This window comes from Polistes dominula, unplaced genomic scaffold (assembly GCF_049000335.1).
Source record: "Polistes dominula isolate Pdom_NZ unplaced genomic scaffold, Pdom_raw_medaka contig_73, whole genome shotgun sequence".
In the NCBI taxonomy this organism is placed as follows: domain Eukaryota; kingdom Metazoa; phylum Arthropoda; class Insecta; order Hymenoptera; family Vespidae; genus Polistes; species Polistes dominula.
Window position 1 is genome coordinate 9,529,189 of NW_028300951.1, and position 19,424 is coordinate 9,548,612.

At 36.6% G+C, this 19,424-nt stretch overlaps 4 protein-coding genes and 1 long non-coding RNA gene across 6 annotated transcripts; 3 read left to right on the top strand and 2 right to left on the bottom strand.

The window, feature by feature from the left end:
- Window positions 1-34: 34 nt before the first annotated feature.
- On the bottom strand, window positions 35-1,765 carry Dph1 (diphthamide biosynthesis 1). Its single transcript, XM_015323815.2, has 4 exons — window positions 1,245-1,765; window positions 852-1,159; window positions 393-776; window positions 35-286 (listed from the first exon to the last, which is right to left on the bottom strand). Exons 1-4 carry the CDS (start codon window positions 1,555-1,557, stop codon window positions 56-58), a joined length of 1,236 nt encoding a protein of 411 aa, XP_015179301.2. The 5' UTR covers window positions 1,558-1,765; the 3' UTR covers window positions 35-55.
- Window positions 1,766-2,119: 354 nt separating this feature from the next.
- Window positions 2,120-7,136, top strand: mib2 (E3 ubiquitin-protein ligase mind bomb 2). The gene is made up of 11 exons (XM_015323707.2): window positions 2,120-3,229; window positions 3,348-3,463; window positions 3,555-3,946; window positions 4,031-4,243; window positions 4,386-4,557; window positions 4,649-4,916; window positions 5,040-5,351; window positions 5,439-5,802; window positions 5,897-6,108; window positions 6,200-6,447; window positions 6,512-7,136. The coding sequence occupies exons 1-11, from the start codon at window positions 2,802-2,804 to the stop codon at window positions 6,823-6,825; spliced, it is 3,039 nt and encodes a 1,012-aa protein (XP_015179193.1). The 5' UTR covers window positions 2,120-2,801; the 3' UTR covers window positions 6,826-7,136.
- Window positions 7,137-7,872: 736 nt separating this feature from the next.
- Window positions 7,873-9,451, top strand: mRpL30 (mitochondrial ribosomal protein L30). Its single transcript, XM_015323717.2, has 4 exons — window positions 7,873-8,015; window positions 8,089-8,266; window positions 8,339-8,465; window positions 9,092-9,451. Exons 2-4 carry the CDS (start codon window positions 8,160-8,162, stop codon window positions 9,377-9,379), a joined length of 522 nt encoding a protein of 173 aa, XP_015179203.1. The 5' UTR covers window positions 7,873-8,015; window positions 8,089-8,159; the 3' UTR covers window positions 9,380-9,451.
- Window positions 9,452-10,436: 985 nt separating this feature from the next.
- On the bottom strand, window positions 10,437-19,339 carry PsGEF (Protostome-specific GEF). 2 transcript variants are annotated; one of them, XM_015323708.2, is made up of 15 exons: window positions 19,070-19,339; window positions 18,348-18,979; window positions 17,421-18,259; window positions 16,548-16,779; window positions 15,914-15,968; window positions 15,196-15,477; window positions 14,814-15,122; window positions 13,630-14,045; window positions 13,365-13,577; window positions 12,931-13,293; window positions 12,618-12,729; window positions 12,139-12,545; window positions 11,791-12,015; window positions 11,367-11,709; window positions 10,437-11,154 (listed from the first exon to the last, which is right to left on the bottom strand). In XM_015323708.2, exons 1-15 carry the CDS (start codon window positions 19,322-19,324, stop codon window positions 10,861-10,863), a joined length of 4,977 nt encoding a protein of 1,658 aa, XP_015179194.2. In that variant the 5' UTR covers window positions 19,325-19,339; the 3' UTR covers window positions 10,437-10,860. The 2 variants fall into 2 exon arrangements, with proteins under 2 accessions (XP_015179194.2, XP_015179195.2); XM_015323709.2 differs by having other exon boundaries at window positions 11,012-11,188.
- On the top strand, window positions 15,484-16,325 carry LOC149032725 (uncharacterized). The gene is made up of 2 exons (XR_016176505.1): window positions 15,484-15,854; window positions 16,032-16,325. It is a non-coding gene; the product is annotated as an uncharacterized LOC149032725 (long non-coding RNA).
- Window positions 19,340-19,424: the final 85 nt, after the last annotated feature.

The following is a 19,424-nucleotide window of genomic DNA, read 5'->3' on the forward strand; positions in this document are numbered from 1 at the left end:
AGGATTATTTTTTGGCAATAAACTATCAGTAAGCTATGAAAAAATATTTTATTACTTATTCTCCAGTTTTACATTTACCACAGCATGTATTAACGCGTTTCTCTAATTCAAACTCTTTATGATTTGGTGTCCATGGACCTAAACTAGCCGCAGAGTAAAAATCCATAGGATATGCTTGATTTCTATCATATTCGGCCATTTCCAGGGCGACCGCACCTTCGTAAGGTGTGAGAAAAGGCTTATGGAATTGAGCACCCCAATCGATGCTGAGACGTGGACATGCAACCTTAAACATTACAACATCTCAAATTAACAAATATCATATTTGAAAAGAAATCTAATTAAAATGAAGCGTTATTTAAAAAACTTTCTTCAAAGTTTTATGAATATACCTGTATAAAACTATCTACGTTTTTGAATAATTTTATTTTATCTGGGAATATTTCGGAAAGTAAAATAATAATACTTTCTTTTCCTAAAGCTTTCAACCTATTTTGTAATTGATCCACAATTCTTGGATGTCCCTGACGACCTAAAGTCCCAAGTATCACTCCAAATATTTGAGCATTCTTTGCTATATTAATCGCCGAGAGTCTTGTTTCACGCATTTCTTTGTGATCATAGAATTCTTCTGTCATTTTTTTTTCGTAAGGATCATATCTGAATGCTCGCAAATTTGGATTAGCAATCATAGCAGCTTCGAGATGAAATCTACCATCTCCTATATAGACTAAAGCATCCGTGCAATGCATTTGTGGCGCAGTGCAACCTAAAATCTTTAATAATGATTTATATTAATTTGATATATTATAATAAAGTAAAATAAAAATATAAAATATAAGGATAATTACTTCGCCTGGGCTCAATGGTTTACTCTGTGGTATAGTAACTTCATATCCATTTTTTTTTAGTTCCGTTGCAATTGTTTGTAATGTTCCTACAAACTGTATCGTACTAACAAGTGAAATTTTAGAAGTAACTAATAAAGATGCTTTAATGCTTTCTATACAATGTACAATGTCAATACTTATATTAACAAATACATAGAGAATTTTAATTCCAATAGTTTGATCGATAGGTATTAGACAAGAGTGTCCATAATGAATCATAAAATCTGCACCTAATGCTCGAGCTGTATAATCATCTATGCAACAAGCACCTAAACAAACAGAAGAATATTAAATAATAATTAGATTAATAATAAATAATATTCAACGTTTATTTGTATAATTATAATCTTTTACCATATGTTACATCAGCCATAATAATACTTTCTGCATCCGTAAAATTTTCAATAATATCAGCTATAGTTGTTGCATACATTAATAATCCTTCTGGCATTTGTAAAGCGACTCTTTTCGCTTTTGTTTCTTTGATTCTCCATATCGATTTGTGTATTTCAAAATTGTAATTATTAGGCAAAGCTGCAATGGCTGCATTCAATAATGGATCATTCAAAAGTTCTTGCGGTATCTTATTAACTTTGACTGGAGCTTTAAATACTTTACGAATTGGTTTAGCCTTAATTACAACAGCAGATTCATATTCTGCGATCATGATTAAATGATATGCTTTTATTCAGATATTATGTCATCATTATAACTCGTGTCATTTTACTTCAATTAAATATTTATTAAATATACATTAGTTACTACACCTTAGAAATTTAAAGGCCATTCACGTGTCTGAAAGTTTAGTTATGATCAGATAACCTTACCGATATAATAATATTATAATTCTTTTGCCAAACGTCAGTATCGCCAACTGAATAACCATAAAATTTCTAAATTATTTCAATATATATTTTGAAAAATAACCAAACGAATTTCATATAGAAATAAGGCCATTTCTTAAGCCACATACGTATTATTATTTCTAATCTACCGATTTGTAATATTACTTTCTTTAATATTTTACATATTAATAACAGAGACAAATTTCAATTGTATTATTGAATTTTTGATTATGATCAAAAGATTTATGATTGGCCAGAAAGAAAGAGCTTCGTTATTTGCTGCTACTCTTGCTCTCTCTTACGGGATTGGCTCAATTCAATTTCATCCGACTCTGCGTGGTAGCTTCTTGTGTACACTTGCATATTTATACATATATATAGATAATATGGATTACGATAGCGGTGTGACGTTGATTTAACTTTTCATTTTGTTATAATAAAATAAAATTGTAAAAATATATAAAGGTGTAACTGTTTTGTAGTGACAAGATTCTTGTATGCTCTGTCTCTTTCCTTTGTATTTAATAATGATTTGTCAAAATCAATGCTGCATAAGCCATTTGTAGAATGAAACGCAGCATCATTAAAATGACATTAAATCTGTCACTCTTTGAATACGCTATTTGATAAATTCTATTGTTATTATAAATTTTACGATTGTGTGTGTGAAAAGATGTCTGCGAATAGGTTATTTAATGCTTACGTTATTTTAATATGGGTTTTCTAAGTTTTCTTAATATTTTCTTTATCACATAATTAATGGTATTTATCATGAGTAATAACTGCATATGTAATTTAGTCAATCTGACAAGCTGAATCAATTGTACTTTATAATTATAATGTACTTTAGTATTCTTATGAAAAGAATAAAGTGGTTTTAAGTGACATTTGTAAAGAAATCGTAGTTAGTGACATGTTTGGAACATCAGTTTTGTGCTGTGTAGAAAGGAATGAGGTTTCTACTGTTGTTTTATCTTAACTGTGCAATTTATCTGCATACATTTGTAACATTCTCTAGCTTACATATAATAGTGATTTAACGCTTAAAAATAGAACACTTCCAAAAATGCTGGAAGTAGGCTTACGTGTTGTGCGTGGTCAAGATTGGAAATGGGAGGACCAAGATGGTGGAGAAGGTCATGCCGGTACAGTGGTAGAAATTGGTAAACCACCATCTGGAAGTTCAGCTTCTAGTCCTAATCCTGCTGATAGAACGCCTGACAAGACTGTTATCGTTCAGTGGGATCATGGTTCTAGAAGTAATTATAGAATTGGATATCAAGGAGCTTATGATTTGCTTGTCTTTGACAACGCAGCTATCGGTGTAAAACACTGTAATATTATTTGTGATGGATGTAAAAAGCGTGGCATAATTGGTATGAGATGGAAGTGTACAGAATGCTCTGATTATGATTTATGCACACAATGCTATATGGCAGATGTACATGATTTAACTCATACTTTTCAAAGATTTCAAACTCCTACTTCTATAGAGTTAGTAATGTTTATTTATTAAAGTTATAATTTTTAACTTGTTTATGGCTTTTCTTTTGTATTCACTTCTAAATGTATAGAACTTTACTTCAATATAAATGTATATATTGGTGCATAGGATACAACTGAGTGCGAGAGAAGGTTGTACCAAGATACCTTTGAAAGGTATTTTCATCGGAGCAAAAGTAGTTCGTGGACCAGATTGGGAATGGGGAAATCAAGATGGAGGTTCAGGTAAACACAAGTATATATACCATATATGGTATAACATTATGCGACATTTCTAGATCATTATTGTTTAGCATAATGTTGTTTTTTTTAATAGGTAAAAGTGGAAGAGTTATGGATATTCGTGGTTGGGATAATGAAAGCAGCCGTTCAGTTGCTACCGTCACATGGTCTACAGGAAGTACTAATGTCTATCGACTTGGATATAAAGGTTGCGTAGATTTATGTTATATAGAAGAAGCCACTGCTGGTACCTATTATAAGGAACATCTTCCACTTCTTGGTCAACCTGTAATCGTATATCCAGACAGTAAACACGATTCTGTATTGAACAGAGGCAGTACTCCTAATGTTGTTGTTTCTAGTCTTCGTCAATCAACATTTAACATTGGAGATAAAGTCAAAGTTTTGATTCAAGTAGAAGCTCTTAAAGAAATGCAAGATGGTCATGGTGGATGGAATCCACGCATGGCAGAATATATAGGAAAGGTAATGCAAAATAATAAAATGTATAATTAAAATAAGTTAAATATATATATATATCTAACGTTGTTATATGTGTATTATTTTTAGATTGGGACTGTTCATCGGGTAACAGACAAGGGAGATATTCGTGTACAATACGAAGGTTGTAATAACAGATGGACATTTCATCCAAAAGCTTTAACGAAAGTAACAAGCAAAGATATATTCTCTCTTGGAGATATAGTTAGAGTAAAAAATGATTTAATTACGGTGAAACATTATCAACGAGGACACGGAGAATGGATAGATGTAATGAAAACAGTATGTATTAATGAAGTATCTTCTTTTATACATAACAACTCTTTACTATTACTTTTCTAAACACATAATTTGTTCTTTTTAGCTCATCTTACTTTTCAAACGTTATATCTTGAGTATACTTCTTGGATAAATTATTTTACAGGCTCTTGGAAAAACTGGAAAAATAATAAAAATATATTCGGATGGAGATCTGCGTGTAGCACTGGATGGCCATACGTGGACATTTAATCCTTTGAGCGTATCATTGATGCCACCTGGATCGCATAACATACCTGTTATAAATGAAGAAGCAGATAGGAATAGAGATCGATCAGGTATAATGGTGTGAAATATGAAAGAGATATTATATATATATATATATATATATATATATGTAATGAATAATAATTTTGTATTATTGCATAGTCAGTGCAACGGATAATGAAGTAGAGAAATTGTTACGAGATGCTGCTAGAGGCGAGGCAGGCGTTCAAGCGGTAAGAGAATTTTTGAAAAAATATCCCAGTAGAGTAGATGCTCGAGCTGGTGGTCCTAGCGGGGAGAAAAAAACTTGCCTACAAGTGGCTGCACACCAAGGACAGCACGACCTTTGCATACTTCTTCTCGATGCCGGAGCTTCTTTACGAGCGGTCGACGAAGACGGAGATACTCCACTACATTATGCTGCTTTTGGGTAAGTAAAGAAATTAGAATAATTAGTTTATTAATATTATATATTGTTATACTATATTGTTTGTTTTATTATTATATTGTTATACTATATTGTTTGTATATTATATTGTTAACTCTTTGACAGCAATCAACCAGAAATAATGGAATTACTTCTGTCGCGAGGTGCGGCTATCAATGCTGTAAATAATGGTAAATGCAGTGCTCTGCATGTTGCTGTAAATAAACAGCACGTTCAATGTGTAAAAATATTGTTACGTTATAATTGTGATGTGAATCTACAAGATTCATATGGAGATACGGCGTTACACGATGCTATTGGAAAAGACGCGCTTGATATTATCGACGCGCTTTGTGCTTGCGAAAGGATTAACTTTACTTTACGTAATAAGCGTGGTTTTAATGTATTACATCATGCTGCTTTAAAGGGTAATGCACAGTAAGTATGCAACAGATGGATAACTGATTGTTAATCTTTTTTCATAGTTAAGTTTAGATTGTGTAACTCGCGTCTTGGTTTGTCTAGTGCTACGGAAAGACTGATGACAAGAGCACGGCATTTGGTAGATGTGAAGAAGGAAGATGGTTTTGCGGCATTACACCTTGCAGCGTTGAATGGTCATAAAGATGTGGCAGCTACGCTTCTTTCTCCAAATGGCGGATGTGCAAAAGTAGATTTACGTAATAATAGAGGACAAACGGCTTTGCATTTGGCTACTTCGCAAGCGCATTGGTCTCTGATAGAACTGCTTATAGATTATAATGCAGACATTACTAGCACTGATGAAGATGGAGATACGGCATTGCATATTGCTGTAGCCAAAAGTCCGAATCAACCGTCGACTATACCGACGCCAGAATGTAGCAGAGATTCACCTATTATCTACGGGGTACTGTATTGTCTATTATCAAAAGCTTATTTGTTCCTAGATATATGGACAACTGTTAACGCGATACAACTATGAAAAATGGCGGTTTGTGCAGATTTGGCAGACTTTAACAACGCAAAAAACAAAATCTGAATTAGCATTGGCTTGTTTTCTGGTAAGCGTGGATAAAACTCGTACACTTTTGGAACATGCTAAGAATTCGAAAAATAAAACTCCTTTGGATCTTCTCAATGAGGACCCCCAAGTTACAGTGCTCACTAAACTTTTAAAATCATACGAATATCAAAGCAATAATGTGCAACTTGAGTAAGTACCGTTCTTAAATCTTCATTTTGTTCTCTTAAATACTTTCAAGCGCTATGAGTAGAGCGATTCGTATTAATGAACAATATTACAGAATAGGAAATAGTTCATCGTCTAGTTGTACAGAAGCTACGATACATCATAGAACTACCACATCGGAATCAGAATTATTGCGTGAAAACGTTCAAATTAATTCTACCGAATCTGCTAAATGCTGTAGTTGCCCACAATTTTTAATTAATTCAAAAGAAGAATCTCGATTCGATCCTAGTGGTAGTGTTCCTAATTTTGTTGCTTGTCCACATTGTAGAAACAAGACAAACCAATCAGAAATAATTCAAGGTAATAATATGCTACTGTAATATTCATATTAACAAGTTTAAATAATATATTTTTTTGAAAACAGATGGCCCAACGGCGATGGCGAATATACCTACGGTTAAAACAGATAAGAAAATAACAGATGTTTCATTGGAATATAAAATAAAAGAAGATAAAGGAGATGATGAGAAGGAAAAAGAAAGACATCTCGAACGATTGCGTTATTTGGAAACTAGGGTAGCTGATCTTGAAGAAGCTAATATGTGTAGTATTTGCATGGAACGTCGACGAAACGTTGCCTTTCTATGTGGTCATGGTGCTTGTGAACATTGTGCAGCACCTTTAAAAACATGTCATATGTGTCGTAAAACTATTACTAAAAAAATTAATCTATATTAGAAATTAAACTAATGAGATAATAATTAATGTCAGACTATACAGAAAGAAAAAAAAATAGTAAAAGTAGATAGACAATTAAATTCCTATTTGGGACTGAAAATTATAAATGAAACTCATTGTTAAGTTGAATTTCAAGTATTAGTTAGATTTGAAATATCTTTTTATCATTTCCTTTTATTTTTCTTTATTTAATTTTATTAGTTCAATAAAAAAATACCACCTTTTTATAATAACATTTAGTATTAAGTGAATTATTTTAAAAAGAGATTGGTAATTAATGTATGTAATTCATTTTAAATATTGCTATACAGTAGAATCTTCATTATATGAATGATGAATGCGTGAAGGTTTACGTCGTGTAAACTATCATATGAACGGTATTCCTACTATAATACTGTAAATAAACCAAAATATTATTTGTTTTTGTAAGACGAAGTTTACAATAATGATTCAGTTTCAAGTGACACTTGTTACTCTATAATATGAACAATTCTTTCAATTAATTGAAATAACTTATGTATACATAAGAACATCGTTCACATTTTTATATCAATTTATTGAAGAAACAAACTAATGTATTATATTATTAAAATTAAAATAAAAATATTAATTAATATAAAATAAATGAAAAACAGAGTGCATGTGAGAGAGAACGAAAATTGAATTAATTGTCCTTTCGTCTAACGTAGATTTTTCTATCATCAAATATATACAGTGCGAATAATATACAACTTATTATTAGATAAGTAATTATAATGTAACATTTGAACTTTTATCATGTTTTTACGGATGTACGGGATTTATATTGTCTTCAATAAATACTAATTGAAAAATAGTACAAAAGCAGATTGTTTTGCAATCTTTTGAAAAATATTTCATGTAAAATTTTTCTCTACTAATTATTTTTCGAAATTCAAAATGACTATATAAGATAAATAATACATCAGGAACAGTAAAAAGGGTCAAACAATTGTTTAATGAATTATAAATTATAATTATATTTAAGTAATCTAAAAAAATAAGGCATTTAAATACTAGGTAGCGCTGACAAGTATGACTACTAGCGCCATTAGAATCAGATGTAAAATACAATTGAAGAATTGTATTATATTTTCATGTATATTTTCATCTTGTACATTTTATGCGAATGTTGAATGATAGTACACGCGTAGTTACAAATTTCTATTTAAGTGAGTTAAATATGATCTGAAAAAAAGAAAAATTTCTTGTTCATTTTACAAAACGTTTGATATATTTCTGTAGATAGAAAAGGTGATATTATAGGTTATTTGTAACGCGTGACATAATAACAAAGATTAAATTGGTCAGTGATAATGACAAACAAATTTAAAATTTTCACTACCTTCGTCCGTAATTACTCAGCACCAAAAAAGTGGGAAGTAGATGAAGTCAGATATGGAAACATTAGATATTATCCAAGGTATGGATGGATATTTACACATAATTTATATCGATACATAACGTAACGACAATTTTAAATGGTTAATTTTAGATCCCCAAACCATAAAGATCCTCCGATTGTACCATCGAAGCTTTTAATGGTTACATTGGTAAAACCTTTTGCTGGTAATCCATATTGGGAAAAAAATGTACTTAAACAATTGGGTATCCAAGAAAGAGTAAGAAATGTCATGAAATATTTGATAATAACTTTGACAATATACGTAGGTTGGAACTTAAATAGTGGCAACTATTTATTCACAACTGATACAAAAGAGTTACATGTTTGCACCTGTTACTGTCCTTCAAAATAGTCACCAGCGTTGTATAGAACCCGTTGCCAGCGATTTAGAAGGTGTAGTATACCGTTAGTAGAACCTTTTCTGTTGATGGTGCGAATGGAGTGGTCTACTGTATATCGAATCTCTGGAACCAAAACTGAAACGCCAATTGAATGAGTGGCGTCATTATAGGTCGCCACGAAAGTTGAAAGTGCGTCAGAGCCTCAGTATGGTGAAAGTTATGGTGATTCCACCATTTCCATTTCGTGGCATTCGTTTCAGAACTGCTCCAGAGATTCGACAGGCAGTAGACCGCTCCATTCGCACCATCAACAAAACAGGCTCTGCTAACGAGTTCTACACAACGCTGGTGATTACTTTGAAAGACAGTAACAGGTGCAAACGTGTAATTCTTTTGTATCGGTTGTGAATAAATAGTTGTCACTATTTAAGTTCTAATCTACGTATATATATATATATATTTCCCAATACTATTATAAAAAAATAAAATAATTGTCTTATAGGGAAGAGTTCCGGTAATAGTTAAAAATATTCCCGAGATATGCTCGATGCTGTGGGTAGTTAAACACCTTGTGAAAATAACTCCAATTAAGCTACCCGACAAGTTGCCCGATCCGGATGTCTTAGGTGAAAGTTATCTGCACGAGAATGGAACTTTGTATGTCATCCCTAAGATAGATCCATTGCGCATAGAGAGCACCGAACAATTTATAAATAATCCCAAAAAATTAGAAAACGCAAGATTAAAAGAACAGTTAAGATTGCACTGGTTAAACGGTACTTTACCATAATGTGTAATAAAATGTATTAAATGTTGATCTTAATCTTAACAGGTAATATAAAAATAGTCATTGAACAAATAATATATTATTTATTCGTGTACCATTAATGGTCGTGCAACGATTTGTTACAATTTAACTTACAATTTATATCCTACTAACCATAATGTTGAAATTTTGTCAAACTTGTAGTTTGTTTGTAAACGGTACGATAGGACCCGATAGAAGTAAAGGATGCGTGCCGCTTTAGATCAGTCGTGCGGTCCTATACTCAGCGATATTAGATTATTTAATGTCTACGTTAAAAATGAAGAATAATAAAAGAAAAGAAAGTAGAAGAAGGAAAAAAGACATTGGAAAAATCTAAGTTTGTCGATGTGAATAAAATGGTTAATGGTGTCGTCTTATAGATTGAAAGAGAAATAAAAATTATTTTGCTAGGCCTACATCGCATCTTCCGGAAAAAGATGCATATACACGGGTGCATAAATAATAAGCATAGTAATAACGGCAAAATACGAGAACGAGACTCGTAGATCGTGCGCAAGTGGTGCGCTTGAAAATTGCTTATCTATCTGGAATGCTAACAAGTATCTATGCTGAAATCGCAAACTCGATATCCTATTAGTATACTAAGCTCTAGGAAAACAACTGTTGATATAGTAAGTAGATTTGAAAAAATTCTAATAACATATTATCATTTTTGGAAGTCCTAGTAAAAGATATAGAGACAATAATCTCTCGTTCGGTTTCATTCGACTTGTCTTATTTGAAATTTAGGTCGAACTTGATCGCCTACGACTTCGAAGCTTCCAAAATCGCCTGTCTCTGGACGTATGATGGATGCAGATTGTATTCTGCGGATTGGTAGCTTTTTCAGGCATATACATCTTTAAGAATTTTCCTGCTCGTTCTTCTTGCGACCGTTCGTACGTTTTGCCGCTAAGGAAGCTCAATAATTTCAAACTACGTCGTTTAATTCTCAAACGATTTAAGAAATTACTTTCCGACGTCGCTATAGTATTACCACCGTTGTTCTGACTATAGGATTCTTCTAGTAGCTTGTTGCTTTTGCTTTTTTTAATCATAAACTCTAATTGTTTTCTACGATCATGTTGCGCATCTAATTGTCTATATCTGCGCCTGTTATCGTCGGTTGATTCAACCGCACCCATCGCGATCGCGGCGTAAGCTTCCTTTTGCAATCTTTCGAAACTAATTTTTTCGGCATTTCTATTGCTAGACTCTTCGGCTCTCAGCGCGACCGATTCCAATTCTTTCAAACGATGTTCCTCTTTGACATTCTTCAAAGAGTCCGGCGACGTTAATTCTAACTTCGATCCTTCGTCAACGTCGGAGAGTTTTCTATGAAGATCTACAATTTTTCGTCGAAACTCTTCGTCTTCTTGGTTCAATTTCGCAAAAATACGATCCCTCTCGGTTGCATCGGAACTCGAGCTGACGTTTTTCAACGTAGTCGATTGCAACCTCTGTCACCACCATCCAACTTGATGTTTTCCACTTCCAGGCGAATCCTCCTCTTCGAGTAAAGGTTCGAGTCTTCTTCTGCTTAAGAAGCAACGAAGCGAACCGAGGCTACCTCCACCGAGTAATTGATCCATACTTAACTCGGGCAGGCCGCAATCCTCGTTATCGGATTCTTGATCGTGATCATCCTCCGTCGATAAATTCAGACCATAATTGTCTTCACCGGAAGCAGTCAAATTGTCGGTCCCATGTGATGAAGGTGGCGGTGGCGGAGGCGGTGGTGGTGGCTGCGGCGGCGGCTAGGGAAGTCAGGCACATCTCGGGCTAGTGATTCTTTGCAAACAAAGGGCAAGCGAGTCATGCAAAGGCGTGCGAAGCTTACAGGCTATATTCGATGCTTTTACGGAAGATACTGGCTTCGCCAAAAGATTTGTCATTTTTTGTCTTTTGACATTGTAACCGATACCTTCCCATATACGTATAATATAAATGTGCTGCTAAAAATAATTACCGAATGTGTTGTAAAGCTCTCATCATCTGGACCACCGGAGGTTGGGGTACCCCAAATGTCATCTCCTGAGGTTGCACCTGATGTAGTACCCTCTTCGTCGTTAGGATCAAGAGAAAATTCTGTCCTTTCTGGAGGGACCGGCGGTTGTAGAAGGTAACCACCGACTCCCTCGCTAAATTGCTCCAAAAGAACCATTTTGCTAACAACATAATTACTAGCTCTTGCTGTCCAAGCTCTCAAACCTGAAGGTGGTGATTCTGTTTCACGATTTTCATCGTCTCCTTGCTCGTCCAACTCGTCGTCTTGGTCCAAACTACTCATTGTACCAAATCTTCTCAAGGTTCTACATAAAATTGGGACGATTGTTGGGAAGAGGCGAGATAATATAGGAATGATCTCCTTGAACTTATTAGCTTAAATTTACCTGTAAGGTGGTTCCCCGTCGCAATCGAGATCATCTTCGCTTCCATCTTCCGTATTACCATCGGCAGAAACGTAATTCGGACTGTTACGTCCTGGACTATCGTGTAGGCCGTTTCTTAATCTATATCTCGCTGTATAAATATCTGGCGTAGGTGGCATAACAGATATTTTGGGAGGTAACGGAGAGAAGGGATCCCTCGGAAGTGGTGGTGTAGGGCAGCCAGACCTGAAAAGCAAAAGAAGAAAAGAGAAAGGAAATGTAATGAATTAATATTGCAAGAGTGTATAAAATCTTAAATGTACTTCATTTAATAGATAAGAGTTATAGATTATAGATAAGGCATATAACCTATGACATCGTCTACAGATGCTGATAGAACTCGTAGAATTGTCTTTCGAAGATATGTAGCTGCCATTTTTTCTCGCCGTAATGCTGTTGGATTTGACCGTACTTAAACTGGCACTCGAGGCTGTGCTCTGTTGCTCTACGTCCGAATTAGCAGTTACAATCTCTTCCGTAGTTTCCGTAATTTCTTCAACGGGCCTTTCTTTATTTTCTCCAGGTGCCCTTGCGGCTAACTCTTCGGCAGTCCATTCCTCGAGAGAGCCTTCATTATCGGATGGCGGTATTTGATGAGAATTGCGCACCCATTGGGCTAAGTGATTGTCCTCTCGCGTATTTTTCAAAATATCTACCAGACTTTCGCTCGAACGACATTCCTTTTCTTCCTTGCGCTTATGCGAGTCCCGTAAAATCTGCTAGGAATCGTATATTAAATAGCATATAAAAGGATTAAATGTCAATTTAATGCTAGATCATTATCGTACCCGCGGACTTTCGATCGTTTCTCGAACTTGAGTAAAGTTGGTGCTGGTAATCGGACTTTCTTCGGGACTGCCAACGCTCGACGTTCCACCATAGCCTGTATTTAGATAGATTCTAAAATACAAGGGATTAGAGAGTACTTGGATAAACGATAATATCTAGGATGTAAGAATGCATATTTTGTTTGTTTTTTACTAACTTTCTCTATCCGAGTACTCGTCGAACATGATATACATGATGTATAAACATGATATATCGACCAAGCACCACTCGAGCAAGGTGGCAATTATATTAATTACATTTGTGGCTACTCACATTTGCCGTTGCAACAAGTTATGCCAAACAGCTTTGAGCTCTGGACTGGGCGCTCTCAATATGATGACTCGTCTTCGAGGACGACTGTGAGGACTACAACCTCCGCTGTTGGTCACTTCTGTTTGACCGTTCTCAGAACTGCCATTCGAATTAATTGCCACCTGTAATCTGAATTCCGTTGGCCTCTTTCTGATGGTAAAACACGCCTCCGCAATATTGGCCAGTCGCAATGGTTCCTCGGTAACGAAAAGGACGCGATCCCTTGAAACGCGAGCAAAGACCAATAAATCGGTAAGAAGGAGCGCCCAGGATGGTTGCAAACGAGCACGACCTTCGACCTTAGCTAAGGCACCGCCAAAAAGCCTGTCGAATATATAGTATAGTAGCTGTATAGTCGATATGTTGAACGATTTGAGAGGACAGAGTCGACTGACCATTGCCTTCCTGGCATAGCTAAAGTGAACGGTTTGCATTTAGCAAAAACCAACCGCGACTCGACTTCCTGTAAACTAAGTAATGGTCTTCCGGTGTCTCGTGGTGGTTCCATCACGCCCGCATTGGCGGTAGCTTCTCGGTAACCTTGTGCCAAATCTCGAGCTTGTTGGCAATTCCTTGGCGACGCCAAGCTCAATAATCTCGTCATTTCTCTGAAAGGTGGAAATCGTTATCGACGTCCCTAAATATATAGCGATCTAGTACCTGTAGTGCTCTAATGGGAGCAAGAGGATTCCAGTGAGGTCGGGCCGCCTTTTATGAGGTACGGCAGGTTCACAGACCAACTTTGCAAAGGCCGCATTACGTCTGAGCGCAATGAGTAAGTAACAAGCCCATTGCAATCCACTGAGGTATCGCCTGTAGGCGGCCGTAATCTTGGGTATCCTGCAGAGATAGCAATCGACCCCGCCACCTTCGTCTCTAATCTCCTCGGATATCTTAAGCAACTCGTCTAGATTTTGAAAGAGGATCATGTAGTCCGCCGCGGAGAGAAGGTCACGCCTTTCGGCCAGCGGTGTCATGAATCTCGTGTGACCGCTCTTCAGAATCCCCCGGTATCTCGTCTCTCGTACCGATAACTCTTCCTCCGGTGGTGCGTCCGGAGCAAGATTCGGAAAAACCTGATCACGTAGACGTGCAAGATTTTCGTCCTGTCTTTTCGAACTACTACCAATCGAGAGACCGCATGCATTAATGTCCTTACCTACGAATGTTCTTATTTTTCAATTAACTGATCAGCTATTAACTAATCATTATTGCTTAGGAACACTGTCTATATATACGTAATTCATGATTTTGTTCAACGAAGCCAGTGAAATTGGTGCAGAATTGGTTAGATTTTCTAACCGAGAATAAACAAATCCTCCAAGAATACCAAATTCCATGCGATTTTGTCTATTATATTGTATAATTTTGTAGACTTTTAGAATTTGTTTAATTTTACTATTATCTTTCGACTTGCATGCAACAAGAGAAAGTATCGAACGGATTAGCTAATTTCGCATCTCCTACGATAGTCGCATTTCTCTTTCCTTCTTTTTACGTAAAAGTAACACCTACTTACATACATAAAATTCGAATAAGGAATATGGATGAGGATGTGACCATAAATAAAAAGAACAATGATTGTAGTTTAAAAGAAAACTTGTTGACAAGAAACAAATAAAAGATAACCGAATAAAAAAGTACAAACAAATATTGAAATGATAAATTGAGAGGAGGGTAACAAAGGGAAATGAGTATAAATGCAATGGTTGATCATCGAGTCACGCTTGCTTATAAAATATCGCGATAAGAAGTAAAGGATTTAAAAACAATTTAAATCATATATATATATATAATACAGCGGGGTACTGTCATCGAACTTAGACCAGAACGCCGGTACCGACCTCGGCGTTGAACGCGACAGCGTGCTGACTAGTGGGACCGATGGTTTGTTGAAGAGTAACATTCATCGAGCTGGGCCTGTGCTGCGAGGAATGAATGCCTCCCTTGCGATAAACCTCGAGAACGAGTTGATTCGTTGCCGCCTGGATCAAACTCAATATTTCGTCCCTTGGTTTCGTAACGACGTTCACCGTTTCGATGAAGACCACGTAATCGCCTGGCTTTAAACCGGATCTTTCGGCAGGACTTGCCGAATCTACGCGCTCCACGCGCGGCGGTCTGCCCCAGGATAACGAGAAACCCCATGGCACCTAGAACAAGTAGAGGAAAGGATACTTATAAAGCACGCAAGGAATTTTTTTTTGTTGGATTACACTTCCATACCTGATTCACGGCACTTTGTCTAATCAGTCTTCTAGTTACAGTACAAGGCGTCCTACCACCTTTCGCGGTAAAACCTGGATGTAGAGGTAAGCCGGTCAGAGGATCAACTGGTTCTAGTTCGAGATGCCTCAAATACGTCAAATCATCGTTTCCGGAATTGTTGTTATCTGATTCTCCATCTTTGGATAAAGGTGGCGAGACTCCACATTCTTGTGGTACTCCTGCATAAGGGGTACTTGTATTTCGGCTGGATCCAGATTCGAGCGGGTGCCATGTTGCTTCCTACGATATATTAATATTCCTTTATCAATCTCTTTCGTTTTTCAAGCAACCGAGAAATATCGCGTTCTTTATTGACGTCTCTAAAATGCATATCGATACAACGCGGTTATTAACAAAATTCAAGAAGTTTTAAAAGAACGCCGATAACGATAAAAGCAATGCAATAAATGGCAACAGCGATCATTGTTTGTTACGTTACGTTAGTGAGAGAAAAAAGGAACACTAGACAAATATAGTAAAGATCAAATGTCGTGTAATACTGCAACGAAGATTCGATGAACACTGGACTCGAGGAGGAACTATCATCGGCTTAGCCGTGACCTTAAGCGAGAAGACCTACGAATCGTCCACGATTATATTACACGCGTCGAGTAATGGTATAATTCTTGCTCTAATCGTATTCGCGCTTTTTCCTATTACAAATAATAACCGTTACCTTATCCTGAGACAGAGGTAGAGGTAAAGTCATACAGCCCAGCAGTTCGCTACGTCTGAAAAGGGGAAAAAAAAGAAACGAACATCAATATTTGATAGTAATATTTTGTTGCTTTTAGGTGGTACCAAAAGACACGCGAAGTCAAATAGGATTGAGGGATGAAAGAGAGGGTGAGACCATTTTCCTAAGATATATCTATGATATGCACGTTATAGCGGTGCGGATGTGACGAGAGAGAAATGCACGTGGTGATCCCGATGCGCATGCCTCGAGAGAATCGATTCCCCTCCTACCGCAAAGAACCCTCGATAATCTAGATATTAGTTTTTATGTTGGAATTGACCATATTGCCTTCAGCTTGCCAAAATAAAGCTGATATGAAAGATTTAATAAATGAATCATTTTCGTTCTATGTTTTATCTTTTTTCGTTTACGTACGATAGCAAGCCATTTTATAAGATTCTTCTTCTATTTAACGACAATTACGAATGAATCAACTGTAATGGCTAAGTGTAAATGTTATAGCAAGACAAATTTTATATGAAATGTCAATTGTTTTCGCGTTATCGTGCCAATTCTGATATATGAACAATTTTCCAATAACGATCATTACTATTTCCTCGAGCATGCTCACCTTGCTCGACGATCTCTGTGCCAGACCGCGATATCCAGGGATGTAGACTTGCTAATGAACTGATTAACCGAGCAGGGCAATAGCAAGGTCTCGTTAAAGGCGGGATTTGGTGTGGCTCTGTGAACTGCAGTTCTCTTGACGACTCCCTCGCCGTTGATATTTTTTAAGCTGACCTTGACGTAGGCGTGAATAGGTCCCTCGTAGGTTCTTCGAAGGTCCTTGCACCTTATCACTGCACGAAAGAAAAAAACCATTTGTTTGTTTTCAAAGATAAACAAGTTTCTTTCTTCTATTCTATCGTTAACCCTATCGATTCTAATTGTAAGCCTAAATCAATTGTCCTAACATACAATACAATAAAATTAAACGAAGGAAATTTCGTATATGTTTTATATAGCCTACACACACCGAAATGCACGGTACACACCGGTACACACCAGTACCAATACCGGTACCACGACCATTAATTACTTCAAAAGGCACTATTTGCGTTTTGCGTCATCCGAGCAAAAGGAGAATTAGCCGAAATTCCTTGTATAAAACCGATTGATTTGGTATACTATGCACACTTTCACAATCTCGCCCCAATAACTTAGTCGCGGAAATAAAGGGAGGGAACTAACCAAAGTTAGGTTTGAACACGATCCGAATTCAAGATTCTCGACCTTTTCTATGTTTATTGAGCCTACTAACCGATATGAAAATTGTAGGAGGGTCTTTGGGTTACTGGCACAGTATTGCTATTTTCTACAGTGCTAAGTGATAAACCCCTTCTTTCTTTGTCATGTGCGCATGTCCCGTTAGAAGTACCGAATCACCAATAACGTATCTAGAAACTTAAGAAACCCTGTCTTTTCATTATTTTCTACTCACCTCTAACTTGTATATGATCGGCAACAAACGAATATTCGATCTCGATGGATCCACGACGATCGATATCGGATTTAGATGGCTCACTTTCCGGACTATATTTCAAGCATCTTCGAACGGTTGCGACTAACGGAACCTCTGGAGTATTATTAGAGGTCGGCTTTAAAATTGAGTTTGAACTATGATTGTCCTCCGTCAAAGCTGATTTAGGACTTTCAAATTCCCACATATTGTTTTTTACATTATTTCCCGAACGATCGTCCAATGTATTTGAAAAAAAGACTGACGCGTTCGAAAACTCTTCGACGTGTTGTTTGTCCTCCAAAATTGAGTCCAAGTCTGTCTCGAGAGTTAATTTCTTTACATTAGGATTGATTGCTTCTATTCTAACAGTATCGTCATTTTCTATCTTTGTCGATACTTGCTCGGAAGTCGAATTAATCATTCTTTTCGGTCTTTTACCCTCGAAAACGCTCTTCTCTTTCCTCCGTTGCTGACGCTTTCTACGTATACCACGTTGTCTTTTCAAAGTGAACTCTCCGTTGAATTCGTTCTCGGTTGGCGACGTAAAAGACCAAGATATGGGCGAAGGATCCTCCAAAAGCTGACTCGCCGAGGATATTGAACCATCACTCTCGTCTTTGTTCTCGTCTTCTTCTCCGTGGCATTGAACGATCGTTTCATACGTATGATCCTCTTCTTCCTCTTCCTGTTCCTCTTCCTCTTCCTCTTCCTCCTCCGTAGTAATCGTACAACGAGTTTCGAGTATCTTGTTTCTTTCCTCGATGTCGTTGAAAAGAATCTCCGCAACGGTTTTCCCTCCGAAATTCGTTTCCTTTTCTCTGCAAAGGTAAAACATACAAAACGATATAACATCTTTTGTAATGAGAAATGTCATTAAATAGTTGCGACAATAGGAGCATATCTTACCTGTTTAAAACTTCCGTAACCGTATTATCCATATTTTCAAATTTAGGTAAATCTTGATCTAGAACTAAATTTGAGAGTTTCCCGGCAAGCGGAGTTTGCTTCAAAGGACTAGCGACTTCAACGACTTTCTTGTAATACGGAGTTCTGTTTCGAGGATTGATCTTTGAAATTTTAGACAGTTTCGATTGAAAATGTCCCTTTTTACGATTAGCTTCTTCCAATTTGATTCTAAAGTTATTATTTTGGGTATACGTTCGAGATTTATCTAATGGCACTGATTCAACTTCCATCACATCTTCGGGACTAGTGGCCATTGAAATCTGATGAAAAAAGTCCGATACGTGGGATTGTAAATTAACACGCGCTTCATTGACCATATTTTGCGGTAGCTCAGTGTTGCTTTGATCGATTGCAAACGATCGTTTGTTAGATCGATTTTTTAAGAACAAAGTTGGATCCGTTGGTAAAGTTAAAGCTGTCGAACGTTTCAATCCACTTGGGAAAAAGGTCAATGGTCCAATGTCCGCGTCAACTCGCGGGGTACCTTGATAAAAGTTCTCCAACTTGGGTGATCTTTCCAATCGTTGAGAGAGCGATTGCCGTTTGCCTGTCCTCACATTGGTTTTCGTAGCCTTAGAAAATAATCGAAAACAAAAGTTCGATTCGATTATTATACTCGAGGACTCTTTTTTTTCCTAGTTGTCGAGATAGATTAAACTTACTTGAAAATAGGTCCTCAAGTCACTGGCATGACTACGACATCGTCTACGACGAACTGGTGTAGGTTTGATCGAAGCATTTTGTAGGTTCGATGAATTTACGTGCCTGTTTAGAATACCGACGGCCGGTGGCGTATTCGACAGATCTCGAAAAGGCCTACGGGCTGGTTCGTTTAAAGTATGGGCTGAAGTGTGGGCCGAAGCATGGGGCGTCGAGCTACTCGCTGACAATGATCTCGAGACTGTCCACTTGAGCATCTTTAAAATAAAATATGGAATAACGCGTTCGATCATGAAACAATGGGTTACACCTGTCGCTAAGCGTAAAGGAAATAACATAACAGGTGACATAGTCTAA

What these genes read in the sequence shown, in the direction of transcription:
- PsGEF (XM_015323708.2), bottom strand. Translation starts at nt 19,324, where the DNA reads ATGCTCAAGTGGACAGTCTCGAGATCATTGTCAGCGAGTAGCTCGACG. An exon ending in CACAGAGATCGTCGAGCAAG is followed by an intron (nt 15,969 to 16,547) that starts GTGAGCATGCTC and finishes TCCCCTTTTCAG; the next exon opens with ACGTAGCGAACTGCTGGGCT. An exon ending in TACCTCTGTCTCAGGATAAG is followed by an intron (nt 15,478 to 15,913) that starts GTAACGGTTATT and finishes AATATATCGTAG; the next exon opens with GAAGCAACATGGCACCCGCT.
- Dph1 (XM_015323815.2), bottom strand. Translation starts at nt 1,557, where the DNA reads ATGATCGCAGAATATGAATCTGCTGTTGTAATTAAGGCTAAACCAATT. An exon ending in AACCATTGAGCCCAGGCGAA is followed by an intron (nt 777 to 851) that starts GTAATTATCCTT and finishes TCATTATTAAAG; the next exon opens with ATTTTAGGTTGCACTGCGCC. An exon ending in ACGTAGATAGTTTTATACAG is followed by an intron (nt 287 to 392) that starts GTATATTCATAA and finishes GTAATGTTTAAG; the next exon opens with GTTGCATGTCCACGTCTCAG.
- mib2 (XM_015323707.2), top strand. Translation starts at nt 2,802, where the DNA reads ATGCTGGAAGTAGGCTTACGTGTTGTGCGTGGTCAAGATTGGAAATGG. An exon ending in CTACATTATGCTGCTTTTGG is followed by an intron (nt 4,917 to 5,039) that starts GTAAGTAAAGAA and finishes ACTCTTTGACAG; the next exon opens with CAATCAACCAGAAATAATGG. An exon ending in CCAATCAGAAATAATTCAAG is followed by an intron (nt 6,448 to 6,511) that starts GTAATAATATGC and finishes TTTTGAAAACAG; the next exon opens with ATGGCCCAACGGCGATGGCG.
- mRpL30 (XM_015323717.2), top strand. Translation starts at nt 8,160, where the DNA reads ATGACAAACAAATTTAAAATTTTCACTACCTTCGTCCGTAATTACTCA. An exon ending in AACATTAGATATTATCCAAG is followed by an intron (nt 8,267 to 8,338) that starts GTATGGATGGAT and finishes GGTTAATTTTAG; the next exon opens with ATCCCCAAACCATAAAGATC. An exon ending in AATTGGGTATCCAAGAAAGA is followed by an intron (nt 8,466 to 9,091) that starts GTAAGAAATGTC and finishes ATTGTCTTATAG; the next exon opens with GGAAGAGTTCCGGTAATAGT.